General features: G+C 38.9%; 1 protein-coding gene across 4 annotated transcripts in view; it reads right to left on the bottom strand.

The window, feature by feature from the left end:
• Positions 1-13,916, bottom strand: part of TRAPPC12 (trafficking protein particle complex subunit 12) — a 97,704-nt gene that overhangs the window by 62,024 nt on the left and 21,764 nt on the right. For all 4 annotated transcript variants that reach the window (XR_006174108.2, XM_042848747.1, XM_005289650.4 and 1 more), the window contains 2 exons: positions 2,369-2,482; positions 117-255 (listed from right to left, as the gene is read on the bottom strand). Coding sequence is in view for 3 of the 4 variants with exons in the window: in XM_042848747.1 (XP_042704681.1) it covers positions 117-255; positions 2,369-2,482 (253 nt within the window). In the remaining variant the exon portion in view is untranslated. The remainder of the gene's footprint in view (positions 1-116; positions 256-2,368; positions 2,483-13,916) is intronic.

A 13,916-nucleotide genomic window follows, 5' to 3' on the forward strand; every position in this document is an offset into this window, starting at 1 on the left:
TCCATTTAAAAAATGGATGACAGTTTGGGTTCCTTATTTGAAATCTGTGTACTTAACGATGGGGAGAAGATTGTTCACAGCTGAGATAAAAGTATAGCATAAACCAAGTGCCTTACCTTTGCGTCCTGGGTATACATGAGGGTAATATTCATAGTAGAGATCAGGTTGGTCCAGGTTTCCAAATGGTTCAAATTCCAATTCTGCATTTTGGAAAAGATTCAACTTCACCAACAGTGCTAGTCTCACAAACCATAGCTAAAATGGCAACAAATATGAAAATGCCAGGTCAGTTATCGGTTTCTATTGTAAATCAAACTTAAAAATTACTCTCAGTGTTTGAATCATTTCAGGTCTAGTAAATTAAAGAGTCAAAAAACTAATCTCAGATCTGCATGAGTAAAACATATATGCTTGTCATGTAGCAGTTTTGAAAAAGTTAACAAAAAAGAGTAAAACCCAGGAAAATGATATTTTGATCAGTTGTGATGTATTGGGCCCTTGAGTGGAAGTTTCTAGAGAGATCTGTATCATTAAGTTAGATAGAATAAAGGGGCCCAAAGAACCCAAAACAGCCCTAAAACTGTCCAACACTTAACAATTTTAAACAGAGTTTGGGGTTTGGTATACAGAGACCTCAGCCTGTTTAGTACCTTGGTGAACACACAATTAAGAAGGAAAAACAGTTAAAGCATCTGAAATGTAAAATATTAAATAAGGCTTTCATTTTAACAACATCCTTGCTCCCTCTGCCTTTAGCTGAAGAGTCTTTAGAAGGAAAAAATAAAACCACACCCTCCTTGTCTGAGCATCCCTTAGATGGTATTAAAGATGGTAACAACTGTCGTTCTGGTTGTGACGTTGTATGATTAAAATATGATTATGTAGATTATTGTTGCTACCACTGTTATGTAATTACAACAAATCTTGTACAAAATATGTCATGTAAGGTGTTAATGGAAAAGTTATGGTTTGCTGAATATGACTGTCCTATTTGCATGCACGTATCATGTTAGTAGCTGAAGTTATGAATATTGACTATGTACCTATATTTCAAATGTGTTTGCTACTGTGTTAACACCCACAAGGTAGTTACCATCCAGTCTAGCCAGGCACCCAGGGAAAGCAGGTAGCAAGTGGAGGAGAGAGATTGCTCTTTCCTGCTTTACTCCTGGGGGGAATTCTGCACCTCCACTGCTACCCTCCTCTTGCTACCCTCTCTCTGGCCTGGTCTAGTTGAGACACCTCTTAGGATCAGGATGACGGAGGCCCAAGGTCCCAGGAGACAGAGGGGATGGAAGGGTGAAGATTGTTCCAATAGCCAATATTTCTCCCAAAGTCTCTTTCCTTAAGGACTTCAAAAGGGAGTGATGGGTGGAATAGCCCACCTCCTCTTTATCTTGTCCACCAATTAGGCCTAGTTTCCAACACATCAATTAGGGTCCATTGATGTCGGTTTCCATACTTAGTTCTTTACTCAAGATCTTAAAGTTCTTGAGTTATATCAGTAAGCCTTTTTGTTTGGACTAATTCAGTCTGTCTCCTTTTTGCACCTTTTCCCCAACATTTGGTGTTAGAGGTTATTGAGACACTTTATAATCTATACTCGCTTCTCACAGTCGAGATCACAATTAGGCTAGGTCCAATTATCACAACAGGTCAATATTTCAAACCTGGTTCTAAGCCTCATTACAATTTTCAAGTTATTATACCAGAAATTTCAGATCACTATAATTCAATAAATTTACGTTTGAGATTTGTATTTTCATTTTTCCTTTTTTCTGCTATTTTTAAAAATTGCTATGACTTTCATGAACTTCCACGATCTGCTAGTTACTAGCAGAAAAGAATCAGAAGAGTGGTATGTGTTTTTAGCCAGTCACATTTTATAAATCTGAACATTTGTCATTTTTTCCATGAAGTTTTACTGATTTAAGGTTCTTAAAAGTTAAGTTTAACAACTTACTTCAACATGATAACAAAACATGGTTTATAACATCTGAATCAACATTATCTAAAATAACCAGATTAACGTTTGTATAGATTGTCCGTTTTAAAGAGCCATCATAATTAATTATAATAATCATGAAGGACAATAACAGCATGAACCTTTGGAGACAGTCACATTAGTCAAAAGAAATTAAGTGTGCTATATGCAAATGTGTGTAATCAACTTACTTTTATTATGCAGTCATTTAAAGTAAAATCTACTTTCATATAACTGGATGGGAGAACTATTTTGTGTACCACTAGGGTACAACTTTAGACACTGATCCTGCAAAGAGTTCTGATTACACTCAAGAGTCTGCCCATGTGGATTCCTTTACAGGAATGGGGCCTTAACCACCACACGATTGTAAGGTGACCATACCTGCAAAGAATCTGTTGTATGATTAGTAGGTAGCCCATTTTTGCCATAGCCTTGACCATGGGCAGTCAGAAGTCGTCCACACAGATCAACTGCTGCTCTCCAGTTTTTGCTGTTCTGTGAAAAAGAATGAAGTAAGTAACCAACAAATGAGCTACTAAAATGCCCAGCTCCTTATTCTGCTTGAAGCAACTATATCTAGCCATTAGTAAAAATTACAAGGTTGGTAAAACTGGCCAGTAAAAAGTGGAAGCTACATACGTAATTAGGCAAAAAGTGAAGTTGAGCATGAGATATAGTTTAAGATGACTAGATCACTAAAAAAAAAAAAAAAAAAGTACACACTATTTATAAAAACATCACAAGGATTTTCCAGTTAAAGCCATCTATCATATTTTTCTAAACATCCACAATACTCAACACTTTTTGCAATCTCAAACAATGTAGAATAAAAACAAGTCATATTATATTCATTTTACCCAAAGTACTCTAATAATATAACACATTTAGGGTCTGATGCTGTTCCTATTGATTTCAATAGTGCAGGATCAAATCTTTGGTGAAGTTCATTCAATAAAGCGGTTAAGTGAACATTCCAAACATCACCAACTGAACACAGGATGTCTAGTAACAATTATTAACAATGAGGGAGGAGAAATTAGTTTGTTTTTTAAGAGAATAAATGTAAAATTATATTTAAGATTACAGATTGCAGAGTTGTTTTTTATTTAAACATTTGAATTTCCATTCAATCTTTCTCAAGGGCTAACACCATTTGATACTTATTTATTTTAATTGATAAAATCAACCTCATAGAATCAGAGAATATCAGGGTTGTAAGGGACGTCAGGAAGTCATCTAGTCCAACCCCCTGCTTAAAGCAGGACCAATCCCCAACTAAATCATCCCAGCCAGGGCTTTGTCAAGCCTGACCTTAAAAACTTGGTTGATTCCACCAACTCCCTAGATAACCCATTCCAGTGCTTCACCACCCTCCTAGTGAAAAAGTTTTTCCTAATATCCAACCTAACTCTCCCCTCCCCCACTGCAACTTGAGACCATTACTCCTTGTTCTGTCAACTCAGTTCAGTGTGTTGCACTGACATATCATGCTTTATAACTATGCACTTGCTAGCAAATTAAAATTTCTACCTTGTTGTGTACTCTACTGAAGCCTATTAAACAGAAAATAAATTTCCAGAGACTTTAACCCTGACTATGGAGCAACTATTGGTATTCTCCAAATCTCAAAATTTTTCTGTTTTGCAGAAAAACTTTCATGAAGATTACTGTATATTATTATCTTCTGTATTATTGTAGCATCTAATAGCCCCACTAAAGATCACTACAGATTACACTACACCTCATAACGAAAGAGTAAATCACTATTTAAAAAAAAAATAAAGTCTCTTGCATGTAATAAAAATAATAATTAACAGAATAGGAAGCTGCCATACTGACAGTGATGAAGGTTAAGGTGCAGAAAATGCATTTCCAATTGGATTGAATGCATGAGACACACCTTTCAAAGTTTTAAAAATGAAGATTCACCTGTAAACAGTATTCTCTGAGATGACCTCTGCACATTCACATTCTTAGGGCGCACCGATGGTGCATCTTGAACTGGAGAAAACTTCTAATAGCTGTGCCTATTGAAGCCTTCTTGTTGTCTCCTGTCCCTCTCCTTGCTGTTGTGAATGTTCAGAGGACATAGCTATAAGAGAGGGTGACCACTTAAGTGCCTTCCACCACCTCTTTAAGTCCAAAGCTGAAATTAGGACTCAGAGTTGGGAAGGTGGGCAGGGAGTGAGTGTGTGCAGAACTAATCTCAAAGTAACCTTCATTTCTTCTTGAAATGACCTCTACACATTCCCACTTGTTGGAGTTTAGTAAGCAGTACTCCTTCCTGGACAGTGGGACAAGGATGTCTAGTTAAATAGAGAATGTAATACTGCTTTACCAAATTGTGCATCTGTTCTAGATGCCAGATCTAGGGAATAACGTTTTGTGAAAATATGAACTGATTTCCAAGTGGTAACGCTAAGGATTTCTAATATGGGAACGTCTAAGGCAAACCATAGACATAGCCTTCACTGTAGCCAAGTATACTCCAGGCTCTTCTGGAAGAGGAACAGCAATGTGTTTAAAACACACATCAGTACAGAATCTAACCAACTTACAATGGCATTGGGATGAAATTTTTTGAAGTTACGTCTTTTCCTTTTCTTTTCTCATTTGGAACTGCACCACTAGGTGATTTCCTACATTGATAAGCCTAAGGAATACTCTCTTAGCATCTAAAGTGTGTAACGTAACTTCCCAAGTGAGCGTTAGAACTATGGAAAAATACTGGCAATTTTATGGACTGGTTTAGATGGAATTATGCTACGATCTTAGGGAGAAATATCAGGTGTGGACAAAGGACCACTTTATCACAGACTGCAAGCGGGGTGTGTGTGTGTGTTAGCCATGAGCGCCTACAGCTTGTTCACTAGTAGCTACAGTAAAAGCTGTGTTAACTGAAAGTGTCCCCAGTTTCATTCTCCCATAGGTTTGAAGAAAGGTTTAATGAGCTGACTAAATACTAGATTGAGGTACCATGTACATTCGGGTTCTCTGTTGGGTAGACATTTATTAACCTCTTCAAGAATTGTTTTACTATATCATGGCTGAATTCAGTTGTTTGCTTTACTAAGCTATAATAAGCGGAGATGGCTTACGACGTACTTTTCCCAATGATATGGAGAATCCCAATGATTTCAAATGAAGTAAGTAATTCAGCACGGAGTGAATAAGAGCTGAAATTGGGCTTATGCTATTATTGGTTGCCTATAAAAAGAACCCTTCCCATTTGCTATCATAACACTGGATAGTCTAGATCTGTAAAAATCCTAAGGCCAATACTTTCAAGTGGAGAGAGTCTGGCTCCAGATGGCAAATCCAACCTACCTGCTGGGCCTGGAATTTCAGGGAGAGACAGATAGTCTTGTGATAGTTGCAGGAGATCCAAGAACCATTTTTGTCTCATCTACACTGGGGCAATCAAAACAATCCTGACTCTGTCTTGTTTAATTTTCCTGAGGACTCTCTAAATCAGAGGAATTGGAGGGAACACCTAGAAATGACGTACCCTGCAGTCTAGAAGAAACATCTGAAATGGACTGGTTGTCTGTTCCGGCTCTGGGGCAAAACCTTTGACATTTGGAACTGTGTCTTGCTGCAATCATGTCTATCTCTTGAAGATTTAGACTGTCCAGTGTTATGATCACAAGTGGGAAAGGTTCTTTTTATGGGCAACGAGCATAAATCCAATTTTAACTCTTATTCAATCTATACCCCCACAGGGAGACTATGTAATTTTCTACTGAATTCTTGAGTGACCACTAGCATTGATTGTGTAAGCCTCTGTTCAGCTGACTTACCTTTATGTTGTCCCTGTCTACAAGGTGGTGAGCTATACGATTAATTTGCTGTAGCATGCACCACTGCCCTAGAGCTATGGCCTCTGTGCACAGTTGGCTTGAATGTGCTTTAGTCTGCTTGTTTGTGGAAAATATTGATGTAGTATTGTCAGTAACTATTTGAGCCACTCTGCTCTATAGTTGAGAGAGAAAGGACTAACACACTGCATTTAATTCCTCAAATGTGAAGGTCTGATTGAGATGTGGGGGAAAAAAAAAAAAGCTCTGCATATCAAGGACCCCCAAACCTTTCTTGGGCAGATAAAAAGGGGATAACTGAAGCTAGAAAGAGTTCAGCTACTCAGGGTCTAGAACGGGTCAGAGACTTCTATCTTTCTTTTGGGATCGGAAAGTACCTGGACTAAAGCCTTTCCTCTCAAACTCTTCAGAAACTTCCTCTATGGCACCTGACTCTAGGAGTGAATGGACTTCTGATCTTAGTGAGTTCTCTTGAGAAGAGTTCCTGAAGCGGGATGGGTAAGAAGGGTGGAAGGGAGGGAGTGCGTAGAACTGAATGGAGTAATCCTGCTGGAGAATCTGTAAGATCCTTGGTGATGATAGTCCAAGGATCTAACAAACAGGAGATGTAGTTTTAAAATGAAGGGACAGCAACTTGTAGGTTTAAAACTGATCTGGGCTACTCATGTATCTTGTAAAACCTGAGTAAAAGGGGTCAGAACAAAGGGAGATGGTGCAGCAGGTCTTCCTTTAGCCCATGGTTTATAGAGTTTGCTTCTATGCTGTAGCTGAATACGGGGCTGTTGTTGGTACTGCTTCATTATAAATGAACAGGAAGTAGAGGAAGGATATGATTGCCTCTGGTAACAAAAGGCTGGTACATCAGATCTTTTTCTGAGAAATCCTCAGGGACACTGCAGGTTCAACTTCTCTAGAACTCTGTCAGTTCAAAAGCTAAACAGCACTTCACTATCAAATGGGAGATACTCTATCTGGATTTTTGTTTCCAGAGGAAGTCCAAATGAATATAGTCATGAGTGGTTATTCAAATTAATCGTGAATGGCACAACAGCTCTACATACGCCTCTACCCCGATATAAGGCTGTCCTCGGGAGCCAAAAAAATCTTACCGCGTTATAGGTGAAACTGCGCTATATCGAACTTGCTTTGATCCGCTGGAGTGCGCAGCCCCCCCTCCCCGCCCCCCCCGGAGCGCTGCTTTACCACGTTGTATCCGAATTCGTGTTATATCGGGTCGTGTTATATTTGGGTAGAAGTGTACCACATCAGAAGTGTTGAAGGATGCTCTCAAGGCATGCATAGTCAGAGTTTTGGCCGGTTTTCTTTGGGCCTCAGATAATGACTGAACAAACAAAGCTATTTTCTCCCATTACTAATATTTGTATGAGGACCCTACTGTCTGATAGGTTGCCACTGTAATGTCCAAATGTGGCAGAGAAGAATATACTTCCATGCAGAGTCTAGCTTCTCACCCTCTCTAGCTGAAATGGTATAGTGGAGTTGCTATCTTTCAGCTCTTTTAGTGGCCGTCACCACTACCAATGAATCTGGAGCTGGATGGTCTGGATAAACAAAAACTTCCCAAGTGACAGATGGTTAACTCATCTGTTTAAAAAACAAAAACAAAAAACAAAAAAAACCCAGACAGACACTCCTGGTCCAGATGCTGGGTTTAACCAGATATGTTTGCTGGCTGCAATAAACCATCCAGCACTCCTGAAGGGTGAACCCAAAATATTGAAAACTGGCTGTACAATTTCCTCTCAGGTTAACAAAGGTTAAATGCTTAGGTAGAACCATTCTTTGTATGAGTTTGTGTAATTGGAGCATACTTTCTGCAGGGGAAGATGACGACACACCCACATTGTCATCCAGCAGAGTTTGAACATCTGGCTCTGTATCCAGAAGTTCAATAGGCCTCTCTAGTTTTTCTTCAGACAGAATACTGGGGATAAGCAAAGGAGACTCTTCCCTTCGTACTAGGAGTGACAGATCTGAGTAGGATGGTTCTGGGGTGGGGTATTTCCCCTATACCTTTTTGAGAGAAACCTCCCATTGCAGCTGCCTTTCTTCAACTCTAATTCAGGGCAACCCCTAGGGAGTGGCCAAGATCGTCACATTGCCTCCTAGTGGTACCTCTCAGCAGGGTGGATAAAAATCAATAATTTTTAAAAAAATAAATAAAAAAAATCACATTTTTAAAATTTAAATAGGTTTTTTCCTCAAAAAAATCCTATCTAAAGATAAAGATATATTATAACTCAAAGATATCCCATCATGGAATAGGGATTATAAATTCTGAAGTATGAGACAATATATTCATGTAATGTTTAGGAAAAGTTTTGTAAATGAGATCCAATAGTTCATGGATTAGATACCCAATCTTACGGGTTCCAGGGGCTTCTGTATAGATTATTTAGGTTAATCTTTTTATCTACCCAATGGGACTCAGTGCTCAGTCTAGAAGATACCATCAGAGATGCTTAGTTTTACAGTTCTCAAACTGTGAATTTGGGTCTCCAGAGATAACATGCTTGTTAACAGCAAAAATGTTTTAAAATAAATAAATAATATATAGAGGCGAGAAATAACAGCCCTCAACCCTATTGTCCCTCTGCTAATTTGTGTACACAGAGTCAATCCCTTACATCTCTCTAAAAGTGCAAAGTTTCAAAAAGTTCAATGAACAGAAGATTGTTGGGCATGGAATAGATCTGGACAAGGAGAAGTCTGGAGATAAATGTGAGAAGGGAGGGACCGGCAGTAGAAACAAAAGTGAAACTGTTTGAACAGCATATTCCAGAAGTCTTGAGGTCTTTCTGAGTGTAGCCTTCATTGATTTGAGATCTACCATACCATTCTCTCTAGAAGGGAAAACCTATAATGGCAGCAGGCCATAAAAGAGACCCAGTTTGGGAATATTTTAATGAAGTTCCTCTACCTGTGGGTAAAACAGGCATGCTTGCAAAATGCAAACAGTGCAACAAAGAAATGCAAGGCCTGGTTGCCCGAATGAAACAACATCATGAAAAGTGTTCCTTCTCAGGAGGAAGTTGCATTGAAGATCATGAAAGGAATATGTCTGAACATGCACGATCTTCAGGTTGGTAAACTTTTTTATTTCATACTTCTTTCTTAAGGGCTGCTTGTCTTCCTTTTGGACTATTCTTGAATTCTCATGTTTGAGCAAAAAATATAGTTGTTACTCTATGGTACTATAATTTTAGATGCAGTTGTGATAAAAAATAAATAGCTGAAATAGGCAGATCTTCCTTTTACAATTTCACCTTTAAAGTAGTACTGAGTGTCAGTGAATGCAATGAGTACTGTGATACTAAATGAGCAGTATGGTAATAATAATTAATTAACTGCATTGACTTATTTTGTTTAGGAGAATCCATCCTCAACATACAGGATTCTGAAGACTATCCACCTTCAAGATCACCATAATTTTCTATAATGTCAGAGTTATCTGCCAATGATAGTGTTTCAATCACATCATGTATGCCACATAGCGACAGTATATCACCTGTAGCAAAAAGAAAAAAAATTTCCATCATCCAGAAACAACCATAGATAAGTTTGTGACAAGAACCAGCAGATTACAAAAAGAGGTAACTGATGAAAAAATTGCCCGGTTTGTTTACAACAAACTCTCCTTTCCATATGATTGAGAACACACACTTCATTAACATGGTTCAGTCATTAAGACCAGGATACAGTCCACCCAACAGAGCAGATGTCACAGGCTAATTGCTGGATAAAGTGCATGAAAGAGAAACTGAGCAGTGTGCAAAAGGTCTAGAGGGTAAAACTGTTAAAATGAATCTTGATGGGTGGAACAATGTCCACAATGATCCTGTTGTATGTGCTTGTGTGACAACAGAAGAAGGGAATGTCTTCCCTACAGAAACAATTGATACATCAGGAAATGCACACACAGCAGAATACTTACAAGAAGTAGCAGTAAAAGCTATAACAAACTGAAAAAAAATTCAAATGTCTAGTACGCAGCTTGGTCACAGACAGTGCTGCAAACGTATCCAAGATGAGACAAAATTGTTTAGAAGAGAGTGAAGAGAGTCCCCAAGCTAATAACATACGGTTGCAGTGCTCATTTGATGCACCTCCTAGCCAAAAACTTCAATGTTCCAGAAATAAAGGCTAATGTTTTTGAAATTGCAAAATACTTCCGTAACAACCACTTTGCAGCAGCTGCTCTGAAAAAAGTGGGAGGAACCAAGCTAACTCTCCCACAAGACGTGCCACAAGAACTCAGTAGTGGACTGTTTTGAGCACTGTATCAAGAACTGGCCTAATCTGATGACAGTCTGTGAACAAAATTGTGAAAAAATAGATGGCACTTGCACAGCCAAAGTTATCAACATTGGGCTTAAGAGAAATGTTGAACACATGCTGAGTACCCTGAAGCCTATTTCTGTAGCCTTGAACAAAATGCAGGAAAATCGCTGTTTCCTTGCTGACTTTGTTGAAATTTGGAAGGAACTGAGTGAGATCTTAAAGAGAGAAATATGCAATGACAGAGTTAAATTACAAGCATTAAAACCCCCAAAACAAATGGGACAAGCACTATCTCCGGCTCATTTTCCTGCAAATATTCTCAATACTTGGTACCAGGGTCAAACATTAACTGTTGAAGAAGAAGAGTTGGCTATGACATGGCCATCCAGCAATCATCCCTCCATAATGCCAACTATAATAAACTTCAGACGTAAGGGTGAACCATTCAAGAAATATGTGTTTGCTGATGATGTTTTAAAGAAAGTCACACCAGTGAACTGATTGAAGTCACTTAAGCACTTGGATTCAGAGACTGTTGAAGTGATAATCTCACTTTTAACAGCAATAGCTTCTTCTGTTGGTGTAGAAAGACTATTTTCTTCCTTTGGACTAATTCATTGCAAATTGAGAAATCATTTGGAACCTGAAAAAGCAGGAAAGCTTGTTTTTCTTTTCCAGATTATGAACAAACAGGAAAATAAAGATGAAGACGACTGAGTTAGCTGCAGAAACCAATATTTTAAGTTTCTCATGTTGACCTGGCTGACATAGTCAATTAAAATTTTTTTTTTTAATTTCATTTAACTATTTTAGTTAAAAACGATTTTAACAAAAACAAACCTGATTTAAAAAAAAACTTGAATTTTTAACTCAATTCAAAAATTCATATAGTTGTTTTGTTAAAATATTATGTGTTTGATGTTGATGAAAAAAATCCAGAACACAATGTTGTTGTTTTAGTTAAATAAAACAATTTAAATGTCTGGTGACATTCTCCTCCTAATACAGCATGGCAAGAAAATCCTCCAAATATTAATGATTAACCTGTTGAATTGGAGATAGTTCACCTTCCAATGACTTCATAAATATCAGCTTCAATTACCTTTGGTAAATTAAATAACCAAGCAATCATTCATTTACTGATATAGCTGTAAAACTAATCTGAAAAGTTTTCAAAATAAAATCACTTTAAAAATGTATAGTGTGTACCTTCTAAAAATGAAACCTACATCTATCTCTGAGTTGTGAAGAATACGTATTAAGGCTATAACAACCAACAAGAATGCACTTTTCTGTAGAAATCCATAATTAAATCGCATCTTCCTGACCAATCAAATTGATTTAAATCAAAACCACCCTGCAACTCAGTCCTGCCAGTACCCAGTAGGGAATTTACTGTTATAATTCCTGGGGAAGGAAGGTCCATCTCACAACCTGAAATCTTGGAACGGACTGTCTTGACGGTGCTCTCTAGGTTCCCTGATTTTGGAGTTGAAGCACTTTTCAATGATGATAATGGCTTGGTTAAATGAAAAGCCAAAAGGGGTGAGAGATATTGCTTGACAAACCAGTAGAGATTTGAGGCTGGATTCACGTATCTCCAGGGAGGTTTGCATCGACAGGGAAACAGGTTTAGCTTTGTAAGATTTTTTTATTTCTCTTTCCTTTATCTTTAAGCATCAAGAATAACGTCTCTGGTGCTACATGAGGGGCCCTCCGACCCAAAGGCAGATTTGAATGAGAATGTTCCAGGGACTTGATGCAATGAACCTGAGGCATCCTGGCAATTGACTGGGTACCTTATTATGGTTGTAAAGAGGTTTTGAGCATGGAATCAATAGGCTCGGATCTCGGATATGGCCGTGGCCCTCAACTGTTCACAGTTTGCTGTGCTCTAATTTCTGAGGCCAGAATCTTATGAATATATTTTTGCTTTTGATGCATGGAATGGAAGTACTGGATCCTGAGAGTATGCTTTTGAGGACTGGCTCTTTAGACACAGGCTGACACCTGCCTTTGCGAATTCATAGTGACCAGCACCCAAGGTATAGCTCAAGTCAAGGAGGCAAACACCTGGGTTGGGATTTTATGGATCCCTACATTTCAGAGCTGGAAGGTTTAGTCACTAATATTTCCTGTATTAACATATTGAAGGCGATTCAGACACTTCTTTTAGGCCCTCGGTGAAGGTGCAACAAAGGGAACAATAAAAAGAGAAATTCACCTCCGAACAATGCATGCCAAACAGTGTCAATGAATGTGTCAAGCAGGAAAAATGGCAGGGTAAGAGGAATACCTCTAACTCCTGGTTTCTTTGTCTGCAGTTCCTATTATCGGATCTAAGGACCTGTGCCAGGGCACTAAGATCTTAAGTCAAAAACCAAGGAAACAAAAAGAAAAACAGAAGAACGAAAGCCTAACTCAGGGTAGGTCTTCACTACCCACCGTATCGGCGGGTAACAACCGATTTATCCAGGATCGATATATCGCGTCTCGTTAAGACGCGATATATCGATCCCTGATCGCGCTCACCGTCGACTCCGGAACTCCACCAGAGTGAGCAGCGGTAGCGAAGTCGACGGGGGAGCCGTTGATCCCGCGCCGTGTGGACCCCAGGTAATTCGATCTAAGATACTTTGACTTCAGCTATGCTATTCGCGTAGCTGAAGTTGCGTATCTTAGATCGATCCCCCTGCTGCCCCCAGTGTAGACCAGCCCTAAGGCAGAGGCACTGGGAACTATCAGTTCTAATGAATCTGTGTCCTAGGATCTGGTGAAGTGCCTGGTCCATCTGCTATTGAAGTTGGAAGGAAGTGAGCAGTTGACATGCCATACTGCCTTTTTTAGGCCCACCCTCTGAGTGTGAAAAGCTCGGAGGTGAGGGATATGGGGCTCAAGAGCACTCCAACAGATGCTGCTACTACAATGTTCTATCAGTCCAAGCCACACCGTGGATGCATCCTAAGGATGGGAATGTGCAGAGGCAACTAAAAGTTTTATGGTTTTATTTTTTAAGGAAAGGAAGCAAAATGACTCCAACTGACTCTACGGAGAAAATTAAGACGAGAGAATGTAAAAACCAAAGCTCAAATTTGGTTAGGACAGCAATTCCTTCCTTAATATTCCTTCCTTTGGAAAAACTGTCGTGGGATCTTTTAAATTTCCTCAGTTTTACAGATTGCCTGAAAGACTGCATTTCCAATATACTGGGACTTTGTTTCAGTACTGATACAGTAGGAAAAATAGCCCCTATTGAGTCATCAACACTACTGACTTCAGGATGTAAGCTCCTTTGGAAGTCTCCCTCCTAGTTACTGCTCAGGACCAACCTTGATTATTTTATGAATTCTGGTGAGTTTACAGCCAGAGGACATCTAATTATAGTAACAAGTATCATCTTTCTCTGTTATATGAATGAGGTATGTCCATTTTCCGAACAAAGGTTATGCAGACCAGGTGACCAATGAGCTAGCCCTTAATCTATGGAGACCAGACCTCAGTCAAAAAATAACCAAATTTGGTTCTCTCTACCGAGTCTCGGTTGGACAACCATTCACTTTTCAAAACCCCTATACTGGCAGTCTATTCTCAAGAAAAACTCAAGAGTAAGGTAGAAGATAATATTTGTAATGGACATCAGAGTTGTGAAAAGAAGTTCATCTAATGACTGTCCACAGGCTATCTGACTTTAATGAGAATCCAAATCACCCCCCAGTGAGCAAAAAAATTTACAACATTGTTTACTCCAAGGGTAAAAACCAGTTCCATTGCCATCAAGTGATTTCAAAGACACAGGAAAAGTCAGGCCA

This window comes from Chrysemys picta, chromosome 3 (genome assembly GCF_011386835.1).
Source record: "Chrysemys picta bellii isolate R12L10 chromosome 3, ASM1138683v2, whole genome shotgun sequence".
NCBI classification, from domain to species: Eukaryota; Metazoa; Chordata; order Testudines; family Emydidae; genus Chrysemys; species Chrysemys picta.